Source organism: Phoca vitulina, unplaced genomic scaffold (genome assembly GCF_004348235.1).
Source record: "Phoca vitulina isolate PV1807 unplaced genomic scaffold, GSC_HSeal_1.0 scaffold1, whole genome shotgun sequence".
NCBI classification, from domain to species: Eukaryota; Metazoa; Chordata; class Mammalia; order Carnivora; family Phocidae; genus Phoca; species Phoca vitulina.
Window position 1 is genome coordinate 75074542 of NW_022589704.1, and position 25749 is coordinate 75100290.

Consider the following 25749-nt stretch of genomic DNA (forward strand, 5'->3'; position numbering starts at 1 on the left):
TAGGGGTTATTAGGCAAAGATCCTAGGATAGGAGAAAAGAAGACAACGGATAACATGCTCAAAGCTTTATCTGTGGGAGACACCAACTATTGTTCCAAATCTTTCTTCATCAAAATTTAGTGCCCTTCACCATGATGAAACCAGGCTGACTCCTTACAATCCAGGGTCCTTTTCTCTTTTTCCACCTTTACTCATTCCTATCCACTTTTCCCATAATTGGCATCCCCTCTTACCTTCCACTCAGCTGGACAATTCTTAAGCAAAGCACATTTATGGTACTAGTTGCTACCACATTTTCCCTGAGGTGCTTTTCTACTTACTCTCTTTTATACATATTTGTGAGGAATTTTCCAAGTGAGGCCAATAAATACCAGAAGACAATGGGAAATCAGACCATCTTGTAACTCTTATTAGAAAGGTTCTACAGGTAAAACAAAAACAAAAACAAAAAACCTCCTTTCAATGTTAATGTCCCCAGGAGTGTGATCTGGGATGAAGTTCAGAATTAAATATAGAATCTTGGATGACATAGGTTTGTGAGAGAAAGATCTGGCTTTCAGTACCAGAATGGAATGGCATCTGAAAGTAGAAGAATAAAAGAGCCTTCTTTAGCCTCTCTGGGCCATGCCTGGGGAAGACTAGATTGACCCCAAAATATAATTAAGAAAGCTGTGGACCACATACAACGATACATTAAAAAGAACATTCACCAGAATCAGGTAGGAGTTATTCCTGGAATGCAAAGACAGTTCAATATTGACAAATCAATCAACATCATACACCACATTAACAAAAGAAAGGATAAAAATCATATGATCATCTCAATAGATGCAGAAAAAGCATGTGACAAGATTCAACATCGATTCATGATAAAAACTCTCAAAAGTGGGGTTAGAAGAAACAAACCTCAACATAATAAAGGCCACATATGAAAACCACACAGCTAACATCATACTCAATGCTAAAAAATAGCTTTCCCTCTAATTTCAGAACAAGATAAGGATGTCCACTCTTGCCATTTTTATTCAACATAATACTAGAAGTCCTAGCCACAGCAATCAGACAAGAAAAAGAAGTAAGAGGTATCCATGTTGGTAAAGAAGAAGTTAAACTATTTGCAGATGACATGATACTATACATAGAAAATCCTAAAGAATCCACCAAAAAACTATGAGAATTAATAAACAAATTTGGTAAAGTGGCTGGGCTAATACCAGGTTAATTGATTAATACAAAATTAATATGCAGAAATCCATGGTGTTTCTATACACTAACAAAGAAATTACAGAAAGAGAAAAAAAACAACACTATTTATAATTGAACCAAAAAGAATAAAATACCTAAGAATAAACTTAACCAAAGAAGTGACAGACCTGTACTCTGAAAATTATAAAACACTGATCAAAGAAATTGAAGATGTCACAAACAAATGGAAAGATATTCCATGTTCATGGATTGGAAGAGTTAATATCATCAAAATGTCTGCTTTACACAAAGCAAGCTACAGATTAAATACAATACCTATCAAAATACCAATAGCCATTTTTTTTTTTTTTTGCAAAACTAGAACAAATAATACTGAAATTTGTGTGGAACCACAGAAGACCTTAGATAGCTAAAGCAATAGTGAGAAAGAGGAACAAAGTTGGAGGTATCACAATTCCAGACTTCAAGATATACTACAAAGCTGTAGCAATCAAAACAGTATGGTTCTGGCACAAAAATAGACACATAGATCAGTGGAACAGAAGAGAGAGCCCAGCAATAAGCCCACATTTATATGGTCATTTAATCTATGACAAAGGAAACAAGAATAAACAATGGGGAAAATACAGTCTTTTCAATAGCCAGGAAAACTGGACAGCTACAAGGACTATTTTCTAATACCATACACAAAAATAAACTCAAAATGGACTAAAGACCTAAATGTGAGACCTGAAATCATAAAAATCCTAGAAGAGAAGACAGGCAATAATCTCTATGACTTTAGCCATAGCAACATTTTCTTAGATATGTCTCCTAAGGCAATGGAAACAAAAGCAAAAATAAACTATTGGGACTACATCAAAATAAAAATCTCCTGCACAGGAAAGGAAACCATCAACAAAACAAAGAGATAATAAACTGAATAGGAAAAGATATTTCCAAATGATATATCCAGTTGGGGTTAATATCTAAAATATATAAAGAACTCATACAACTCATCACACACATACAAAAAATCCAATTAAAAATGAGCAGAGGACCTGAATAGACATTTTTCCCAAAGAAAACTTATAGATGGCCAATAGACACATGAAAAAAATGCTCAACATCACTTATCATCAGGGAAATGCAAACCAAAACCACAATGAGATAACACCTTACATCTGTTAGAATGCTTAAAATCGAGAAGACAAGAAACAACAAGTGTTTGCAAAGATGTGGATAAAGAATCCTCAAGCACTGTTGGTGGGAATGTGAATTGGTACAGCCACTAGGGAAAACAGTATAGAGGTTCCTCAAAAAATTAAAAATAAAAATACAATATGATCCAGTAATTTCACTATTGGGTATTTATTCAGGGTAAAAGAATACACTAACTTGGAAAGATATATGCAACCCTATGTTTATTGCAGCATTATGTACAACAGCCAAGATATGGAAGCAACCTAAGTGCCCATCAATAGATGAATGGATAAAGAAAATATGTTATATATACATAATGGAATATTACACAGTTATAAAAAAGGATGAGATTGTGCCATTTGAAGTACACATGGATGGACCTAGAAGGTATTACGCTAAGTAAATAAGTTGGTCAGATAAAGAGAAATACCATATGATTTTACTCATAAATGGAATCTTTAGAAAAAACAAATAAAAAGCAGAATCAGAACAATAAATAAAGAGAACAAATGGATGGATACCAGCGGGGAGGGGGGTTGGGTTCAGCAAAATGGTTGAATGGAAGAGGGAGATACAGGTCTTCAGTTACGGAATGAGGAAATCATGGGACTACAAAGCTGGAGAATACAAAGAATACAGTCAACAATATTGTAATAGCAATGTGATGGGACAGATGGTGGCTACACTTGTGGTGAACATAGCATAATGTATAAACTTGTCAAATCACTAAGTTGTACACCTGAAACTAATGTAACATCATGTGTCAACTTATACTCAAATTAAACAAACAAACAAAAAAACCCCCATAATCAGAAAAAAAAACCCTACATGTTTTATGTAAAAAAGAAACTACAAATTTTATGACACAGCAGTTACACTCCCAGGAACATACCAACATAAATGCATTTGTATGTTCATCCAAGGACAAGTACACAAATTCTCATAGCAGGACTGTTCATAATAGCTCCAAACTTGGAAATCACCCAAATGCCCATCAACAAAAAGATGAATCAATATAAAGTGTTCTAGTCACATAATGGAACTCTACATAACAATAAGAACAGCTCATCTACACAACATTACGCCAAGCAAAAGAAGTCAAACACAGATGAGCACACAGTGTCTAATTCCATTTCTATAAAGTTTAAGAACAGGCAAATCTATGATCTTAGAAGTCAGATTTATGGAAGGGTAGTAGCCAGAAGGGGCAGGAGGGACTTCGAGGGGCAGGAGAGGAGGAGGCTTTGGAACGTTCTGGTGCTTGATGCTGGTTACACAGTGTGTCTGGGGTGTGAAAATCTATTGAGCTATATACTTATAAACTATGCACTTTTCTGAATCATGCTGAACTTCAGTAAAAAGTTAAACATTTTTTAAAAACTAAGAAAAATTTTGTGGAGAGTGAGAGTGGAGAAGGTGGGTCATAGAAGATGCTAGTATATTTACAAATAAAACACAGCTTTCATGCTATGGTTCCTATTAGGCCATGTATTTGTAACTTCTCACCTAACTACCACACTCCTCTACGACTCTACTTACCACCATGGGGAAAAAGACTGCTGTGAGCACAATGTGGTGTCGGACACAAATGAACATTTCTGGGCAGCGTATCTGTTGAACCTACACCTAAGAAGCCCGCCAAGAGGCCCACACCTCATTGCTTTCCTTCCTTGTTTATTTCTTTGTTAATAAAATATAGTGACTCTAAACACAGGAAAGTCCAATGGAAGAAAATAGAGCATAGCCTATGCAAAATCTCCTTAGATTGTTCTTCAGCCCATCAGCATGGGCTTCCAAGTTTTCTATTTTATTTGACAATGAAGAAGTTATATTTTCATTGTCAAAGGTGGAGACTCTAGATTGGTTAACTGTTAATTTGAGATGATAAATTATGTTCCCAGTTGTGTACTTTACAGATTTGACAGGAAAAAATCTAACCTCGATATATAACTTTTCCTGAAAATGTCCATTTTTCAAATATGGATTCACAATATTCACAGAAATAAGTTAAACCTGATATTGCATAGACTTCCTCAAAAATAGGACCTATGACTATGAAAAATATTTGATTTTGATAATATTTCATCTGATTTATGTGTTTTATTGTTGAACACCCAACCATCAAGATGTCCACTAGCAGTGCAACTATCAGGCAGATATAAATATCAGTAAGAAGAAAATGTGATTTTACAATTTTGGGGTTGACCAAATATAAATTACAATAGATGGCACAGGATTTTAATGGCAGGAGTCAGAAAGTGCATGGATGTCTGTTATATATATTCTCTTGAGAAGGATTTCATAATGGTCTGAAATTACAAAATAATTTTATAGGAGAACTTCTGAGTTTTGGAAAGAAGGATGCTGGCAAATATTATTATGGCATGTTTACTTAGTTTTCCAAACATGTGGGGAAATCTGCTATCAGATTAACCTATAATGATATTTCAATCAAAATGAGAATTTTATATGGCTTTACCTTCCAATATATTAAAAGTAAGGCACTTTTATTATTGCTAGAGAAAATACAATATATTAAACAGCCAAAAATGAAATTGAAATTAGTCAATATCTCCCAAACAATTCTGAATCTGGAAAAAAAAATACACACACACACACACACACACACAAATGTATGTGTGTGTATATATATGTATACATATATATATATATATATATATAAGTGTGTGTATATATATTCTTTCTCATGTGGAAAAAATATATATACATAAGTATGTCTATATATGCATACATACATTTTATTATGTGGAAAAATATATATTCTTATATCACTACATGTATTTCATATATGTATATCAGCACCATTTTTCTTTTGCTGGTATAACCAAGAAATTGAGTAAGTTTATACTCTATTTTGTAAATGAAAGTTTAAACTTGCTACATATAAAAAATGAAAAAGTAACCCTACTATAATCATACAAATTAATAAGAAGATGTTGGCCAATACATTATCAAGATGAATCACAATTCAGTGACATTATTGTATCTTCAAAGAGATAGCTTTTAAAAAACTAATTGTCTCTTTGTAGATAGAATTTCAAAAAAGGGCATTTATTTTGGGTGTCAGAGAAGTCACTGAACTAGAGCATTTACTTGAAACTGACAGTAGAGAAGTCTAAAAGACTTATGGATTTTCTCTAGATTTTGGTAAGACAAGAATTTGCCTCCATACATCCTACTCAATGCCATAATGATTGCTATCTCTGTCAGTCCACTTAGCCACTTCCAGAGATAGTCACTTCCACATACAGTTTATTCAATGCCTCATAAGCAGAATGACTAAATAATTATTGTTCAAATCAGGACAATGTTGTGAGTGAAAGGGGATGCTACTAATAATTATGCCCAGATAACAGGCATGCACCATGACTGTCCTAAACAAATAATTATATATAGTCACCCTTCTTCAAGGTTTCCTGTGTCATGGTTGAAAAATTTATTAGAAGTTTTTCATTTTGAGTTGAAATCTGTTTTTTTTTTTTCAATTTTAAACCAGGTGCTAATAAATGTAGTGTTTTTATTCATTGACACGTAAGTTTCTCTGACAGTAGAATTTGAGTTAGAAAGATAGTTCTGATAAGAAATCAAATCCAACCTCTTACTCAATTCTCATTAAAGCATCTCTAAAAGACAGACATCTAGCCTCTGTTTGAATATTTCCCAGGACAAGAGGCTCATTGCATTGCAAATCAATTCATTATATTCCTGGAAAGCTTCTTGATCAAGAACTTAAAATTGCTTATAATTTCTTATCTTCTGCATCTGTACAAGTGTCTAACTCTTCCACATAATATCCCATTTTAGTAAAAACATTGCACCATCTCTTACCTTATTTCCCAAAGCCCCCCTTCCTTCCACTGTTGTTTATATATCATAGATCGAAGACTCATTACATATCGTTACATCTAATTTGTTGTTCATTTTGATCAATTAAATAACTTACTCAGACACTTGAGAACTAAGTTCTTAATTCTGATGGGAATTTTTTATCGGAAATATAAACAAATTATGCTAAAATAATAGAATATCCTAAACCATTAAGTTGTACAAAATCCCTAATCAAAGTTCTCAAATTTTGTTAACTGAGACGTTGCACCAAAAATGCACAAAATTTATATACAAAACAGTTTTAAAAAAATTAAAATAATGTCATAATGGAGCTCATTTAGTAATGACAATTCTGACAGAATAACTTTCAGTCATAAGAACACCATCACTATAACTTCATTTATCTTACTTTCAACCATATAAATTACAAAGATTTAACTATTTAATATATTTTATTGATATTTCCATATATTTAGAATATGCCGTAAGTCAAATTGCTAATATGTACTATTTAAATTTTTTTTGCTGAATAAATAAATAAATAAATAAATAAGATTTACTTGCTAAGCCAAACTAACCAAAAATAAATGCTGATCTGAGTTCATTTTTTGTCACTTTATTTGTAAAATATAACAATCTCTTAATTTTGGCTCATGTCTCTTGCAATTAAAACATGAATTAGTACTTACTTCATTGACCATGTGTTAATGAATGCATGTGTATGTGTGCACATGGTCTAAAGTAGAGCTTTCGCATCAGGTGGCTTATAGACCGTTATCAATATGGCGGCCACCTGCTCTTCAGGCATCGACAACCCCACATTAACAGTAACTACTTCATATTAATGCTGCTTCTGGTAAAAGCATGCAAAAAGCCTATTTGTCAAATAGGCATCTTAACTTTTCAGAAACTGTTTCCACCTTCCTTTGCAAAGCCCTAACCCTGTCTCCCTAACTCACCTTTCCATCCTGGCCTATAACTATTGCCCCACATTCTTTTATACCAAAGACTTGCTGCAAAGCTCTCTTTACCTTACCACCCCATTGGATAAAGATAACTATTAACAATAGCGTTTTTATTTTCTAAATAATTTGTGTTAACATGCTAAAGGAGAGCTACTCCCAAAAGACTATAAATTATTAGGATGCTGAGGTAATCTGTCATTAGTGTTTAATATCTGGTAGGCAAGTATATGGCTAGTCTTTTTATTTGTATTGTTTTATTTTTGCAAAGGATTATTTAGATTTAAAGGAGCCTCAATTGAGAAGTTTAATGTACTTTCTGTCATTATTGGATCTAGAAAAGACTATGTTTCCTAATTTTCTAAAGGTTATCTTTGACTCTGTTCACTTTTCAGAGAGTATATGTAAATAAATAACTCCAGAATTGAACTCATATTTTATTTAAAATAGCTACAAGATGATGATAACATAGACATCCAGGCAAAGATAATCTACCAGAACACCTAATGCGGGGGACTGAGCCTGAGGGTATTTGAAATAAGAAATGTGCAATTTGTAACCATCTGACCATCAATAACTTTATGTAAATGACTACTGCTGAGTGTCAGAGTGAGCCATTCAATTGAGTTAAGAATTAGAATTGAAACTTAATGTAATTGATTATATAAGTGTTAAGCTGTTCAATTTTAGTTATGCTAAAATTAAATAATGAAATGGGGGCACTCTGAAGATGACAAGATGAAAGCAGGTATGATAAAGCCTCTGTATGTACCTGGATCATGTTTGATCCATATTTAATGTTCTTACATCAAATAAAAACTCTTAGCCAACTCTTGACAGTAAAAATCCATGCATCTTACACAAGTGTTCTTGATCATTTACACCAATTTGAAAAACGTTGTAATTTTCTACTTTGCCTAGTTGAACAAGCCTTAAGGAAATGAAAATTAATCATGACCATCCAATCCAAGTGGGGTAGGATTTACTTATTGGAAACTTCAGAATATTGCAGAAGTTACACACACACACATACACACACACACACACCATGATTAGACTAGAGCTATACATGTTTCATTTGAAGAAGCAGAAACTAAATGTATGAATAATTTTGGTATCTAAATTCTAGAAGGTAGTGATAATTCCGTGAATAAATCTATATTAGAACTTAAGTGATATTTATTCACTCTAGAAACTACCTAGATTTGGTAATGATAAAATCATTTGAGGGGCTAATTATCTGAGTTTCTGAGTTGTTAATCGAAGACTGAGGATACAATGATCCACCCTTACTGTTCAAATTCAATATTTTTGTAACATTCAATAAACATAATTTATACCATCTGTTTATTAACTTTATGGACCATGAATACAATTCAAGATACTTGGAAAGAATTACTGTAATGGGAACTGATATAATCATTTAATAGATTTATTTAAAATTATAACTGCCATAGCTGATTAACTAGCTATAGCTGATGTAACTGTTGAAGCTAATACTTTTATTTATGTTCCATGGATAAAGATAAATAATACTTTCCATAAGGAGAGTCATCTGATTGTGGCATTCTGCTTATATTATGACCCAGAGAGATCACTGAAATCTTAAAAAAAAAAAAAAATCCCATGCATTTTACTAAACTCAAACTTAAATTGCTCAACAAACACTTCTGGAGCACCTAAAATTTGCCAAGCTTGGGGTGGGGGTGGGGGCAGCGCTGTTTTAACAAAAAATAATCCCTTAAGCCATAAAGGCTAAACCAGCCAGATTTTACTTCAACAATTAAATTCTTTTTTAATATATCTTTTTGTATATCAATTGTTACAATATGTATAGTAGTCTGGGAGAAAACACTTGCAGTGGATTTAGCATAGAGAAGATTAGTTACCAGAATACATAAATATCTATGGATTTATAAAAGGGCAAAAGCTATCCAATAGTAAAATGAACAAATGATCCGAATAAAAAGAAGAAATCCAAGTAATAAAAAAAAGGTGTTCATTCCTAGTAGCAATATGAAAAAAAAACTAGACATATATGTAAATCTATATGCAAATATAAATAAATATACACATATATGTGCACACACACATAGATATGCAAAAATAAAAAGTATTGAAAATCTAGAGTGGTGATAGCACATTGTAAGTGCTCAAGAGTTCTGGTGGGATAATGGTTACAGCCTTTTTTTGATGGAATTTCTGAAAACATATACCATATGATCTAATAAATCAACTTCTGTGAATATATCTGACTAATTATAACAAATATCTAACACTAATTGAGTGTTTAATATTTGCCAAGCATTGTTCTTTATATATCTTTTTTCATTTAAGTCTCAAAAAACTTTATGGGGAAGGCCCTATTATTACAATTCCCATTTTATGGTAAGGAAGCTAAGTATAGATAGGTTAAGTAAATACAGAAGGGTTATGTGGAGCGAGGATCTAAATTAATCCAGGCAGTCTGCCAACAACTCTCTCTCTTAAGCTGCTATGTTCTTCAGAAATACCCTGTCAGGTTCACAAAGATATTGTTTCAAGTATGCTTCTTAACTATTTTATAATAATAGATAACTAAAACCTGACAAATGCTTGTCTTTATTGGTATAATTAAATAAGTTTTAATATATCCACGCAATATAATATTACTTAGTTGCAAAGGTGGAATGATATAATCCTATGTGAATTATATGTAAAACATTATAGGACATACTACCTAGTTAATAGAAAGGAAATTAAAATAGTACCTGTTATATGATCATATTTACTTAACATATGTATATATATGTCTGTATGTATATGTATGCCAATGCATAGGAAAAGGTTTTGAAGGATAGACATCAAATGCTTAACAGAGGGTTATTTGGTGGAAGTGGTGACTGAAACATATATTTTGTTTGCCTCTGACAAATATAGTAAGAAAAAATTGAGCTCAATGAACTCTAAAAACAAAACCAACCAAATAAGCAAAACGAAACAAAAACAAATATAGTGCCTTTATTCACAGAGCTTAGTGGAGGGAAGAAATACTCTAAAAATGCATAAATCCTACAACAGGGGAAGCCACTGGAGTTCCCAGGAAACTAAAATAAACCTGGTCCATGAATGATGAATGCACATGGATAATGATGGCACTTTATGCAGAGGTACACTCATACATTAGCTCGTCAAATACTATTAAGTCATCAAATAATATTTTAGACATATGCAAAAACCTAAAAGCTGGAGGGAGCATCCTAAACTGTAGACCTGACTATAGTGCCACATGGTAGGTATGTGGAAAGCTAGGGTTGAAAACATAGGAAGAAGGGCTGGAAGGCTGGGTGAGGACCAGATCACACACATTCCAGATTTTTGACTTTCTGGTAAGTCCTGGTACTGTTACTTCTGGTAACAATTAAACGATTGTTAGGTAAGTGAGAGATCAAATGAAATTTACTTTTAGGAATGTCCTCCAACAATATGGTAAAAGTGGGTGAAAAGCGGGCAAGCTTTGAGGCTGGAGGTGCATCAGGATAATCAGGAGTTTTTCCGGATGCGGGATGACTGGAAGAATGAGGATAACTGAAGGCATTTGAGGAAACTTAGCAGGTGGACTAGAAAGGAATTAGAGATTCATTTGATTTTGATACTTCTAAGTTGAGAAGGAGAAACCAAGGAAAATGTAGGGAGTTCACATCAGTATCTCTTTTAAATCCTGACAATGTGCTCCCCATGTATTAAGCACTTAATTTCATTTTTCATTTAAACTAATTAAATGTGATGATGTAGATGGTTAACTTTTTAAAGGCGAAGGCAACATCTTTTCTGTGTTTGCATCCCCCCCTCCCTGGCATAGTACAGATCAGGAACTTAATAAATACTTACCCAATGAAGATAGAAGCAAGGAAGTATTACCATAAATATACAAATAAATACCCATAAAATGCCAATAAAAATCCCAATGATAAAAATTGACCTAATGTCTTAAAGAATTCAAAAGTGTTTAACCGTAGGAAGGAAAAACAGTTGTGGGTCCATTGTACCAATACTGAGTATAGCTCTCATCCCTTACTTGCACATTTAGCATTTCATGGTATCGACCAGATAACTGAATTGCATGTTATTACAATATAGCATATTAAAATGATTTAGAATTTCTTCCTCATCATATCATATTCACTAGGTGATACCATGGTTGATGCTGCTGAAAAAGTGTTTATTAAATGATAAAAATATAAAATTCATAGGTGCAAATGTACTTTATGTTCAGAATTGCTGCACTCTTTTCAGATGAATTCATGTAAACCCAAACAAAAACTGATATCCCTGGATTATTAAAAAAAAAAAAAATCTGCATGCTGCACATTTTGCAGGGAACATCAAACCTGTGCTTATAAAATCAGCCTGGAACCACATTTTTATGACTTATAAAAGAAATTAGGCCCTACACTCAAAGGGCTGGTTATTAAATATTTTATCTTTAAAAAAATCACCAGGCTGAAAAACATTTGTATTTCATAGATAAAAATTTCAAGAGATGGAAATGAATATAGGTCTTGAACTTTAATAATGATCCAAAGATGGTGCTAACAAAGGCTGCCTTTGATGAACTGATTTTTCTAAAGTATTTTTAAAAGGTTAGCAAATAGAGTTAACCTTCAGAGTAAGTTCAAGGGTGTGTTTCTAAATGTGTGGTTTCTGTTTATCTGGAATACAGATCATAATGCTCCAGTACTGCCAAAGGAAAATAAGCTGTTTTCCCAGTTACATACAAATACCTTTAAAGTATGTTTTGGGGATCTTTAAATTCTATTTTCTATTTGATTTTCTGCTCAAAACAGGAGCACAAGCTGTCCATTAAGAAAAGGAAGAACAACCGGAGATTATGTAAGGACAGCTGCTTCTACTCACCATGTCAATTGATAACACAGTTAGAAATCCACTTCTCCCAAAAAGAAAATCAATATTTATAGAACAGCCAGCATTTCGAATATATGGTTAGTGTTATAACCACACTCCATTTTAAAGTTCTTAAGCTTTTTACCTGTGACCAACAGGAAAAATTGTTGCCATTTATAATGGGGTGCTCTGTGAAGTGGTTTCTGCTTACATCACTTCATTTCAAAGGATTTGCTAGGACAATCAGATTGCCTCAAGCTGAAACAGCCCAATTACTAGTAAAAACTGCCTCAGACCTTAAGAGCCTACAGGGCTTTAAAAATAGGTGATGCTATAGTACTTGCATCCTAAAAAAGGCAGCCAAAAAGCAAACTAAACAAATGTTGAAAATGTATTCTTCAACGCTATTTCAAAGTATTTCTACTCTTCATTCATATACCCATTAGAGAGACATAATTAGACTCTGCCAGCTCTGGCGATATGGCCAATGGCTAATGGGCATAGCCAAGACAATTAGGACATACAGTAAGTATTTTGAAAAAATAAATCAGATAAAGGTAATTCACATACATAGTTATTTATACATCCCATTGTAACTTCAAATTAATGGGGGTCATGAGAAAAATAAAAATCAACATGTGTAAAAGTAATCTTAAGTTTATGGGCTCTTGTATTATGCTGCTCTATTACAGAATGTTATTGTCTACCTAAATCGTGTCTGTTTGATTTTATATTAGTCCTGGAAGGTAAGATTGTATTACTGTGTGGGCCTATAATTATGGTGTAATTATCATACCCTAAGAACACGGGCTAAGCCAATGGGACCTTCTTTTCGGTTGGCAAACACAGAGGAATGACATCGTGGATATATGAAGAGCACTTTTCACCTCTCTCTTACCAGTGAGCCCTTAATCAGGGCATCAGAGAAGTGGGACAAAGGTTCCCAATTTGCTGCAATTCTTGTGAGATTCCCTGGGATAGACCAGACATCCATGGAGAATTCAGTAGAAAAGAAGAAAAATAAGTGGCTTCCTTTTAAAATGCATTCATTCATTTAGTCATTCACTGAGTCTTCTAATTATTTAACACATATTTTTTCAAGGACTGCACAGTGCCAGGAAAGTTGCACAGCGCTATAACTGCCAGTCTCTGGATGTAGAGACATGTAATAAACATAAAACAGTATGGTACATAGTAATACTTTTTTCAGGACAGAGCAGAAGCAGAAACCAAACAATAAAGTAGGTAGGCAGTATTTTATAGGATATATTGAAAGGAAGCAAAGTTGTCAGAATTCAGTTCATAAAGACTCAGTACTTAAAGATGGCATTTTGAGAAGCTGCATAAGAGGAGAATAAGATTCTGTAATAGAAGCCCTGATGTAAAAAATGGGAGTCTCCTCATAAAAGATGCCCGACATCTTCGGCAAATTAACAGATACATGGAGGTCCTTCTAGAAAGAATTACAACAATTTCCTCAGCTAGATTATTAAGGAAGTTCTAGAGAATTAAACAGAACTCAATATAAGCTCTTTAGAGTTTTTCATAAATACATGTGTGTGTTTGTGTGTTTCTATGTATATTATAGCAAAGGATGTGAGTCTAAGTGTAGATGTCCATTCATGGATGCCTCTACTATCCCCGTACACCAACTACTCTCTTTACAAACTTTTCTGTTACTCAAGGCAATGAAAAATAGAATCCCAACAATTCTAGATGATAGCAAAGAAATCCATGATTTTGATTATAAGAGTATCAGAAACCATCAGTAATAACTAAAATAGTTATTCACTCAAAAAACATTCAACACCATACAAGTGACAGATTCCTGACTTCCCAATACAATACATTTTATCTATTTTTGGGTGATCTGAAAGTTGCCCAGGGCTAGAATTGTTTTTGAAGTCCAGCTCTAGTTTCCAGTTTACTTCCTTTCCTTTTCCGCTGGGAAGCAATTTATTGTTTTGTTTTTGGTTTTTCCTGTTTGCCCCTACTACAGCAGGCAGGTCCCATGCTCAGCAATGCTGACAGTTTCTGAGACATACAGAAACATAAATGCCCCTTAGGAAGTTCTAGATATTTTCAGCATATTCCCCAATTGTTCTTTTTCTGCTTTCCAAAATACCTTTCTGGATTTAAATGAGCCCATCTCATAAGAGATAAGAACAATAAGCTTCCAAATGATATTTATTGTAATGTAAAAACTACACTTTCCAGAATATACAAACAGTCCCTGTTGAGCAACATAAAGTCAATAGTTGCAGATAGCAAGTGTTCCTTTTTACCCTTTAAACTCTAAAGCCTGTCATTTCATTACAGTTTGAGAAATGGTTCTACCATTTGTCTGCCTTTTTCACTCAATGGGAAATTATACAAAAGACTAACATATCACTTTTTACAAATAATATTCATCATGAGTGGATATAATACACATGGTGGCAATTATTCTCAATTGCTTATATTCCTGAATATAGGTTGTATATAATCACACATAACACATTTCTTTCTTCCATTACTCCTTTCTTCATATTTGAGCTTATAAATTTCTAAAGGTAATGATTTGAATTCAGAAAGTATTATCAAAAGAAAATGAAAAGGTTATATAAATGTCACTGCCTTGCTACGAATTTTACATGTTCTTGCCGAACTGAACTCTGTGAATATCTGGACTGGCTTTCTACTATAAAGAGAAATACATCTATGCGTGAAATAGTGTTTCTGACAATAGCTTCTTGACATAGAAGAAGCTTGAAAACGTGTGAAAAAAATCCTTTGCCTAATCACACATTTACACATGCATTGCCCTCATTTTTCTTTCCTATAGTAATACTGGATCTTAATAAGAAAGTTCATACTGCTTATTGCCTCTTTATCTATAAAAGAAGAGCTTTCACAGCCTCATATATACTTTCAGAAATCAGAGCATGTCAATTAGAACCCAAACTGGTAACAGTCAACAAAACTAAGAGATAGTCAACAGAATGGGAGAAAATTAACAAGTCAGGAAATGACAGATGTTGGCGAGGATGCGGAGAAAGGGGAACCCTCCTACACTGTTGGCGGGAATGCAAGCTGGTGCAGCCACTCTGGAAAACACTATGGAGGTTCCTCAAAAAGTTGAAAATAGAGCTACCGTATGACCCAGCAATTGCACTACTGGGTATTTACCTCAAAGATACAAATGTAGTGATCCGAAGGGGCACATGTACCCCAATGTTTACAGCAGCAATGTCCACAATAGCCAAACTATGGAAAGAGCCCAGATGTCCATCAACAGATGAATGGATAAAGAAGATGTGGTATACACACACACACACACACACACACAATGGAATATTGTACAGCCATCAAAAAATGAAATCTTGCCATTTGCAACAACGTTAATGGAACTGGAGGGTATTATGCTAAGCGAAATAAGTCAATCAGAGAAAGACAATTATTATATGATCTCACTGATATGAGGAATTTGAGAAACAAGACAGAGGATCATAGGGGAAGGGAGGGAAAAATGAAACAAGATGAAACTGGAGAGGGAGACAAACCGTAAGAGACTCTTAATCTCAGGAAACAAACAGGGTTGCTGGAGTGGTGGGTGGTGGGAGGGATGGGGTGGCTGGGTGATGGACATTGGGGAGGGTAGGTACTATGGTGAGCGCTGTGAACTGTGTAAGACTGATGAATCACAGACCTCTACCCCGAAACAAATAATACATTATATGTTAATAAAAAAAATTAAAAAAAATTTTTATTCTGAAAAAAAAAAAAAAAAGGAACCCAAACTGGTTTTTCCAAACCATGTAATAGATTTTAATGTGAAAAAGAGGAGGTGAGCATGAATTTTTGTTGTTTTTCTTGTGGGTTACATAATAATATCATTGATGACCACATGGCCTAAACATAAATTAGCAAAATAGAACTTTAAAAATTATTGTATCAGTACAGTTGAATTCCCATTGTATTAATTTATGCTTTGGTCTCTTTGTTTAAACTTTGAGATCTTGAAGGCCCCTGTGTCTTCTCTTTGTTTGTAGCTTCTCATAATGTCTTATTTCCTTAAAAAACAATGTAATGTCTCAGAGGTTGTTTTTTTAATAAGTAATATGTTGGAAAAATTCTAGGAAATTATAAAAATGAGATCATTTATAATCACAGCACTCGGGTATGGAATTTCCTCACACATTATTTTTTTTCTTTTTTAATTCTTTAAAACATTTTTAAAATTCTTTATTAAAATTTATTTTCCTTTTAAATTCTCTTAAAATAAATTTTTAAAAATAAGTAGTATGTTTTATTTTTAAAAATTTAGAAAAGTATAAAAAGGAAAATAATGAAATTACTCACAGTCCCACCACCCAGTGATAGTCTATATTTACTTCTATTTCCATATCTACTCTCTGTAACCTAGTAGGGTAATATTTTATTATCCTATATTATGCTTTTCCACATATCAATTAATGAGTAATTTGCTATGTCATTTAATATTCTTTAAAAATATACATTTTAATATCTGCATAATTTACCATCCTATATCTTCAGGAAATCATTTAGGCAGTAGAAAACATCTCTTTTTAAACATTAGCAAAATTTTTTACCAACTCAGCCAGCTTTATTTGTGAAACAAGGAAATCTAGGCTTACTTCTCCTTAAAAATATTGTTTTTCTTAAATTGAGGCAATACATATTAACTATATTTGGATCTCTCTGTGTACTGCTGACTCCACTTTTCTAGCATGATTCTTGTGCCAAGAAAGAAACAAAGAAAAAGAGAGTATTTAGGCATGTGAGATAAGTGTAGTGTTTCTCACTTTAGATGAAAAATGACTTCATAGTACAACCTTCTCAAACACGATTTTCTGTAATATTATGGTGATAAACAACATTTTATTTAAACTAGTAGAATAGTAGCAATAATGAAACATGTATTTCCGCATGTTTAAAATTTTCTTTTCCCCTGCAGAGGAAGAAATCATCTTTACCTGGGGATATGATATAGAAGAAATCTTTAAATTCATCCATCCAAACTTCTGCCAGTCTCCTGTTGTTCTTGTTGATGACATGACCAGTACCACCAGGAAAAGTGTAGGGAGTTGCCTTCCGAAAAACATGACCAACATGGGAGCAAGTCACAATCTCCAGAGAGCCTCCACATTGCCAAATCTGGGAAAAGGAGCAATGGATCTATCACAATCATTGTAAATAATGCAGTAATATTTATTGTCCGACAAGTCTAACCAAGGCCAAATCTTAGATTTTATACGGTTCAAACAAACATTGGATAGGCACAAAATTTAGAACAGGTATACTCAGTTTGGCAAAAGATTCTAATTTAGAATAGCTCTATCTATGTAAATATTGTAGCACTGGATTTGTGGAAGTAAGATGCATTTATTTTTTCATGTGCCTTTATCAGACTACCAAAGTTTCAGTTTCTAGTAGTTAACCTAATTGCTATTTAATAGATATTTAGTATCTAAAATCTGCTATGAATTAATGAATTTGTACGTGTTAGATGCCATGGTAAATAAAATTTGATGCGTAGAAAAACCGATTATACTCCATTCATCTGCAATTTTAAATGACCTTTAATTCTCAGCTTTCCTAAATCCACTGCGTCTTACACCTTTGGATATGCCATTCTTATTAAAATGTGCTAGGACTCCTTTACATCTGCTCAACATGTACGCATCCTTCAAAATCTGTCTCCAAGTCATTTCTTCTAGGAAGCTATGTGGAGAGGTTTAGTATTTTGTGACTTTTGTACTTTAAACATCCTTTCTATTTTTTTTAAGATTTATTTATTTATTAGAGAGAGAGAGAGAGAGAGAGAGAGCATACATGAGTGGGGGCAGGGGTGGAAGGAGAGAATCCTCAAGCAGACTCCCCACTAAGTGCAGAGCCCAGCTCAGGGCTGATCCAATGACCCATAAGATCATGACCTGAGCTGAAATAAGAGTCTGGTGCTCAACCGAGTCACCCAGGTGCTCCTTTAAACATTCTTTCACGAAGAACTGATTGCACCATCTTGTAAGCAATTGTTTACTTCACTATCTCTCCTTTAAAACTACAAAGTTTAGAAAACAAGATGTCATATACTCTTGGAGTCCTGGATTTACTGTGTAGTTGAGGTTAGTTATTCAGTATCCTGAACACATTTATTTCTATAAAATTACATTGTTTAGCCATAGGTTATACTAACAGCATATATGTATATGCATGTGTATATATAGATATACACACATGTAACATACATATATATGTTTGTTACATACATGTAACACATTGAATATGTGCTACAGGTTGTTTATCCCAATAAACAAGAGCCACAGTTATTGCTATATGTAATTGGAAGGATTGGGTTTTATATTGTAACTAACATTGTTCTTTTTTGTTCTTATTTTAAGGAGAGTTGCTTATTTTGAAAGATAAAGTTTTCTCCAGTCGACCCCTCAGGCAATTTTCATCTTAGAAGAGGGTTGTCCTTGGGCTTGGGTAGCAGTAAGAGACATTCATTTTTATCAGAAGATGGAAGATGGTAAATAACAAGTTATATTCATCAACACTGGCTTGTGCATTACATGTGCGATCTATCTATTCTTTCTCATTTCTAATTGTTTAAACAGCATAATGTGAACAGTAAAAAAGTTTCAACCTAACACTAAAATGGAATGGAATTCACTATCGCCCTCAAAAGACAGGATAGAGCATTCTTAAATAATCAGAGTATTTAATTGATTGGTAACTCTCTCATCTTTGTCACATTAAATCTATAAGCCTTCTTGGAATTATGCAATTCTTCCATTCTTCCATCCCATTAAAATGGAGGAAGCAGATCCTTCTCCTATCAAAGATAAATCAATACTTGTACGTCAGTCTAGACCATATGCCTAAGTAGATCTTAAGAACTTCACTAGTCTGGTACTTCCTTTGATTTTCTCCAGAAACATTAACAATTTTGCTCATTACTAGATAATGTTTTACCTTCACATAACATCTTCTAAAATCTCCTATCTTTTAAATAGATTTTTAAAATAGATAAACAAGTAAAAAGATTACAAACACAACAAAAAGTTCTTCCCTTGGTCCATATTCTCTTGGTTCAAAGTATCTCATTTCTCTGTTTCCCCTCACTGTAAATTAACCTAAAATTTTTAGGACATATGTTGTTTCTCTTCCTCATAATGAAATGCTCTTTATTTTTACAGTTCCCCAAAACTGCCATGGTGAAAAACACAAATGTTTCCCTTAATGAATATCTAGTAGACTCCTTTCTTGGATTGTCTTGCTTTTCCTCCCAGTACTTCACTGTTTATATGTTTTTCACCCTAAATTTATATTTAAATGTTAGCCTCTACCTTTCTACCTTCCTTTATTCATTCTCCAGGTGGTCTTATTCATCCTATTGTTTTGCATGCGATCTGAATACTCACAACCTCAACAGTGACATCTCAGCCCAGACCTCTCTTCTGGGATCCATACTTGTGTATCCAAATCTACTTGGTCTCTCCTTTTGCACGTCTCAGATACACCTATATAAACACGTCCGCAGTGGAACTGTTGATTCATCCTGGCCCCGTCAGCCAGGTCTGACTTTCTTTTAGTCCTTTCAATCATCAATAAACGTTGCCACCACTAACTCTGGTGGTCAATTAAAACAAAAACAAAAACAAAAACAAAAAAACCCAAAAACAAAAAAAAAAAAGAAAGAAAACAGAAGCCCTCCCCCTTGCTAAACCCTAGAAGTCATTATTGACTTCTTTTTTTTTTCATCACTTATATTCAATCTGTTAACAAATCCTGGCTTTCCTATCTATAAAATTAATTCTCCGTATATCCATCTCTGTCTCTCCACCACCATCCTTGCCCTAATCACCAACTGTCTTGCTGAGCTCACTGTTGCTCTCCTATAATTTGTTTTGTACTGAGAAAGCACAGTGGTATTTTAAAAATTTAATCATTTTATTTTACTTCCGTGTTTAAATAATTCCATGGTTTCTTACAGAACTGTGAATATAAACAAAAACCTTTAGCAGGGCCTCACAGACACTACATGATTCTCTCCCTTGGTCAATAAAGCACTGGTGATATTGGCCCTCTGCCATTTCCTAGAATAACAACTCACACACTCTTTCACACACCAAAGCCTCAACAAGTGCTTTCCCTATACCTGGAATACAGTTCTGTCTGCCCTGCATCTGACTGCCTCTTTCCCATCCTTCTCATCTCAGCCAAAACATCGCAGCATCAGAGAGCTCTTTCCTCATTTCCATATTTAAAGTGTCCCACTCCAATTAATTTCTGCACGAGCACCCTGTTTATTTCTCTCTTTGCTTATCACTAATCTGTAATTTATTCATTTGTTTGGCTGTGCACTTTTTTCCCCAAGGGGCAGTGGAGCTATCTGGTCATGCCCCCACCTCCCCATCCTCCCAGCCAAGCCCAGTGCCTGTTACATAGGAGATGTCACTGCATGTTGGTTGAATGGAAAAATGAATAACTCAAAATTAACTACCAAAATTAATATTAAAAAAAAAGCATCCTTGGCAGAATGATGAGATTTAACCAGACATATTTTGAAGGGGTTTTAAACAGCATTTATGAAGGAAATATTTTTAGTATCAGACTAACCAGAGTAGTCTAGTAAAATGAAACGCCGCTGTTATTTCACACACTTTGGGATCTGAAGAAATTCTTTGGAGGTCACAGCACAAGAGATAAACACTAGAAATGGTTGATGGCTTATGACAAACAAGGGCGCTAAATGATACAATCTTAATTTTTAATGTTACTAAAGTAACCATTTAGTCAAATTCACATTATCTCTCTCTTGAAAACACGATTTAGTAAATACTCAGGTATTTGTACCAGGCCATTCAGCAAAGTGCCCCAGATTCAGAAGAAATAGCACATGATATGTTTCACCTGAGAGGGAATTTCAGACATTCTTTTCATTGTGCACTGTTAGTAGTGGTAAAGCTCCCCCTCCTCTTCGATGGATTAGGCATGAATGAACACCTTCTTTCTTCCTTCACCCAAATCATATAGGGGAACTACATGAGTGAAGGAGAGACTGGCATTTCCCTCCCTGTTGGATACTTGCAGAGCACTAAAATCAGCAGACTACCGTGGTGTTACCATCACAACACAGCAGAATGTAGTGAGTGAGATTGTGGGAAAGCCTCAAGTGTAAGGAAAAATGTGATTCTAGTAAAATAAGAAACACTTCTGTCCTAGAGAATCCTGAAGGTGGGCTAGGGTATACTGGACAGCTTGTTGCAGCAGAATTGGTAGGTTCAGTTATGTAGTAATCCTGGGAAGGAGTAGTCTTTGGAGACAACGGGACAAGACTTTAGTGGTTCCCAAACTCTATAGATCATGGAACAGAGAAGAGGGAAAATGAGCTGTGAGACTAGCAATATGGCAGATCAGCAAGAAGATGTAACATTGAGAAAGGCAGTTGGAGACCATACAGGGTGAGAGAGAGGCTAAGATTTAAACCCTCTGCAAAAGGCCCCTGGATAACAGAGGCGATAGAAGGTGAAGCTGAGAACACTTCTGAGAAAACAATGAAACTGTGTATAGAAGACTCAAGGATGGAGGCCACTAGTAGCAAGTGGAACCAAACTGAGCCAACCGCAGGCAGCCATCATAAAACACGAAATCAGATGAAATCTGACATTTCAGTAGCCCTCCTATTTGACATACACCAGGGGAGTGGGAGCCGGGAAAACCCTTCCTTCCCCCTTGTAAGTGCTTCTATCAGCATGGGCCTGGGGAGAGGAGAGAATTTGAGGCATGCACTGCTTATGAAACAAAAGCTTTAAACTGAACATTACTAGTATTTTTAATAACTGAAATTGGCTAGAAAGCTATTGAGTATATCCTAAACGACATCAGGATTGGAAAGGAATATTCCTCAGAGCATTATATAATGATGGGAGGAAAAAAAAATCATTTTAAGTCTGCGCTTCTCTAAATTTAGATTGTAAAATAAACCCTGTTGCATACAAACCAGTGATTGACAACTGTCTTCTGAGTTCACAATTTGCCTTTTTGCAAATATGGATTAGCACTGTGGTTGGGTAAGGGAGGGCACTTTATTTCCACTCTGTCACCTCTTGGCCCTCCCCTGGTTTGTAGGCTTATGGGTTCTTTGTCCCAAATATGTACACAAAAAGAAGGATCCTGACTTTGAAAACATTCAAATATTGAGTTCCAGTGGTCTCTCTTCTTTCCCGCCTAATAGGCAAAGAGGTAAGGGTGCATGCAAGCGCCGATGTTTGATTATCATGCTAACTTGCAGTAAGATTTTGTGAGCCCATGTACAGGCATAATGCAGCAACAGCTGCTGACTTACAAGACAGAAAGTCAACTTGGCCCCGACTTTGACTCTCACAGATGGAGGCAGCTCTGAAGTATATTTAGGAGTGGTAACACAGGTAGAGGTAACTGTTCCATGACTCAGTGACTACTGGCCCATGCATTGCTTGGGAGCCATAGCCCTACTGACTCCTGGAATAAAGTGAGTACTTCTCCCATTGCCATCAGCGCGCACAGAATGTGTGGATTAACATTCATACTGCATCACCCAGGGATAGCCTCTCCTCAAACTTTGCATGAAAATGAAAAATCAAGGTAGGAATGCATAACATTATGCGTTAATTAGGCTCAGATCTGGTCATAATAGTACCCAATTAGTTAATGTAGAAACAAAACATTTAATTGATCAAATGTTGACCAAATAGTTACTCTGTAATTCGGAGACACTTCAGTAATATGAAGTAATTCAGATGTGAAGAGTTCCCAGAAAACTACATGGATAAACATTACGGCGGCAAGAACTCAAACTGAGTGGAGACCCCAATAACTACCAAGACAATTTTCCTTAGTGTATATTCAATAAATATTTTAGAAAAATGGAAGAAAGGAAGCAAAGACGAAAAGAAGGAAGAATATGACAGTCATTAAGAACCTGGGCTTACAAATAAGCAAGTAGAGTTTTTCTAGTAGTTCTGTCTCTTACTATCTGTGCATACTTGTGGAACTTATTTAAGTCTTCAAGGCCTTAATTTTCCCTCTGAAAAATAGGGATATAACAACTACTTCCTAAGACCCTAATAAGATGGCATATATCAAGCTTTGTGCCTGATACTCCATATGGGAAGAAGTAAAACGTTATCTGTATATTACTTAACTTTTACTGTTGTTGAGGGAAACCAGCATCTGTAGTGCATCAGCTTATTGTTGCTTCTTAAAAAGTATTTTGTTTAAACTTGGTAAGTTTTGCCTCTTACTGGAATTGCAATATTAACATCCAGGGGTTTAGGTACAGTGCAGAGTTTAAAAGAATAGCCAATTAGTTTCCAATTAGAACACCACATTTTGTTCTCTGAAATTATTTTACAGTGTCTGAACAAACAGCAAAAACTGAATAAAACATGATGTCTCATCCACATGAGCATGTGATGTCCGAATTACTTTGTATCACAGAGCATATCTGATTGTTATTTTCCAGACTTCCGACAGATTAATATTTGTATATTGTATCTCTCTCAAGTAAATTTGACCATGTATGAAATACAAACTGTCCTTTTATCCACAGAGGACTGAAGCTAGCCAGTTACTTGTTTTCTTTCCCAGATATTTTTACGAGAGTCTTTTGATGATGGAGAAGGTTATTAATCAAAATGTAAAATGCCCATTGCTCATTTGATTATCTACTTGATTTTCTTCCCCCAGCTAGAAGACAATTAACTAACATACATTATTCTTTCATGTTTTTTGGCACCTACATCAGTGACATTTTAATTAAGGTTCATAAACTTCATAAGCTCCAACTCTGCAATCTCAGTTCTAGTGCTACTATTTCTAATTTTACAGCTGTTGTGCCAAATTCATGCAGCTGCTTGTTTTTATACTAATCTTTATCCCCCCACCGCCAGCCCACACACATACTATCTCTGGCACAAAGTCACTGTTTATTTTTTTTTTTAATTTTTATTTATTTATTTTATTTCAGTGCTTTGGGTGACTATATTCTTTTTTTTTTTTTTTTTTTTTAATATTATTATGTTATGTTAGTCACCATACAATACATCACTGGTTTTTGATGTGGTGATCCACGATCCATTGTTTTCGTATAACACCCAGTGCTCCATGCAGTACATGCCCTCCTTAATACCCATCACCGGCTAACCAATCCCCCCTCCCCCCTCCCCTCTAAAACCCTGTTTGTTTCTCAGAGTCCATAGTCTCTCATGGTTCATCTCTCCCTCCAATTCCCCCCCCATTTTTCCCTTCCTTCTCCTAATGTCCTCCATGTTATTCCTTATGTTCCACAAATAAGCGAAACCATATGATAATTGACTTTCTCTGCTTGACTTATTTCACTTAGCATAATCTCCTCCAGTCCCATCCATGTTCATGTAAAAGTTGGGTATTCATCTTTTCTGATGGCTGAGTAATATTCCATTGTATATATGGACCACATCTTCTTTATCCATTCATCTGTTGAAGGGCATCTCGGCTCTTTCCACAGTTTGGCTATTGCGGACATTGCTGCTATGAACATTGGGGTGCATATGGCCCTTCTTTTCACTACATCTGTGTCTTTGGGGTAAATGCCCAGTAGTGTAATTGCTGGGTCATAGGGTAGCTCTATTTTTAAATTTTTGAGGCACCTCCACACTGTTTTCCAAAGTGGCTGTACCAACTTGCATTCCCACCAACAGTGTAAGAGGGTTCCCCTTTCTCCACAACCTCTCCAACATTTGCTGTTTCTTTCCCTGTCCATTTTTGCCATTCTAACTGGTGTAATGTGGTGTCTCAATGTGGTTTTGATTTGGATTTCCCTGATGGCTAATGATGATGAACATTTTTTCATGTGTCTGTTAGCCATTTGTATGTATTCTTCAGAGAAGTGTCTTTTCATATCTTCTGCCCACTTTTTGACTTGATTATTTGTTTTTTGGGTGTTGAGTTGGAGAAGTTCTTTATAGATCTTGGATACCAGCCCTTTATCTGTAGTGTCATTTGCAAATATCTTCTCCTATTCTGTGGGTTGCCTCTTTGTTTTGTTGACTGTTTCCTCAAAGTCACTGTTTAATATGCCCTTAATGACAACAACAATATACCCTAGAGGCCATGTAGCACAATGGTTATGATAGTACAGGCTCTAGCTCCTGAGGTCATATCCTAGCTCTGCCACTTCCTAGCAGGGTGAACTTGGGAGACTTCCATCTTTCTATGCTTCAGGTTTCAGGTAATAACATGAGACTAGCAGAATCGACCTCAGAGGGTTGTTATGAGGATTGAGGCAGATCAGCTGCTGTGGCCTTTAAGTGTGTACCTGAGTTGCAAGAAATCACAGAGTCAAACTGCCCAAGGAATGTATCCAGTACTTGAAAATTTAATGCTTAAAACAAAAATAATTATTTGGATGAAAAAGAAAAAGCACCAGATTTGAAATTGGAAAACTGTATTCTTTTTTTTTTTTTTTTAAAGATTTTATTTATTTATTTGACAGAGAGAGAGATAGCAAGAGCAGGAACACAAGCAGGGGGAGTGGGAGAGGGAGAAGCAGGCTTCCCGCCAAACAGGGAGCCCGATGTGGGACTCGATCCCAGGACCCTGGGATCATGACCTGAGCCGAAGGCAGACGCTTAACGAC

General features: G+C 34.9%; 1 protein-coding gene across 4 annotated transcripts in view; it reads right to left on the minus strand.

Moving 5' to 3' along the window:
- Positions 1-25749, minus strand: part of GALNT13 (polypeptide N-acetylgalactosaminyltransferase 13) — a 781779-nt gene that overhangs the window by 145416 nt on the left and 610614 nt on the right. For all 4 annotated transcript variants that reach the window (XM_032410271.1, XM_032410279.1, XM_032410287.1 and 1 more), the window contains one exon: positions 17060-17240. In XM_032410271.1, coding sequence (XP_032266162.1) covers positions 17060-17240 — 181 coding nt within the window. The remainder of the gene's footprint in view (positions 1-17059; positions 17241-25749) is intronic.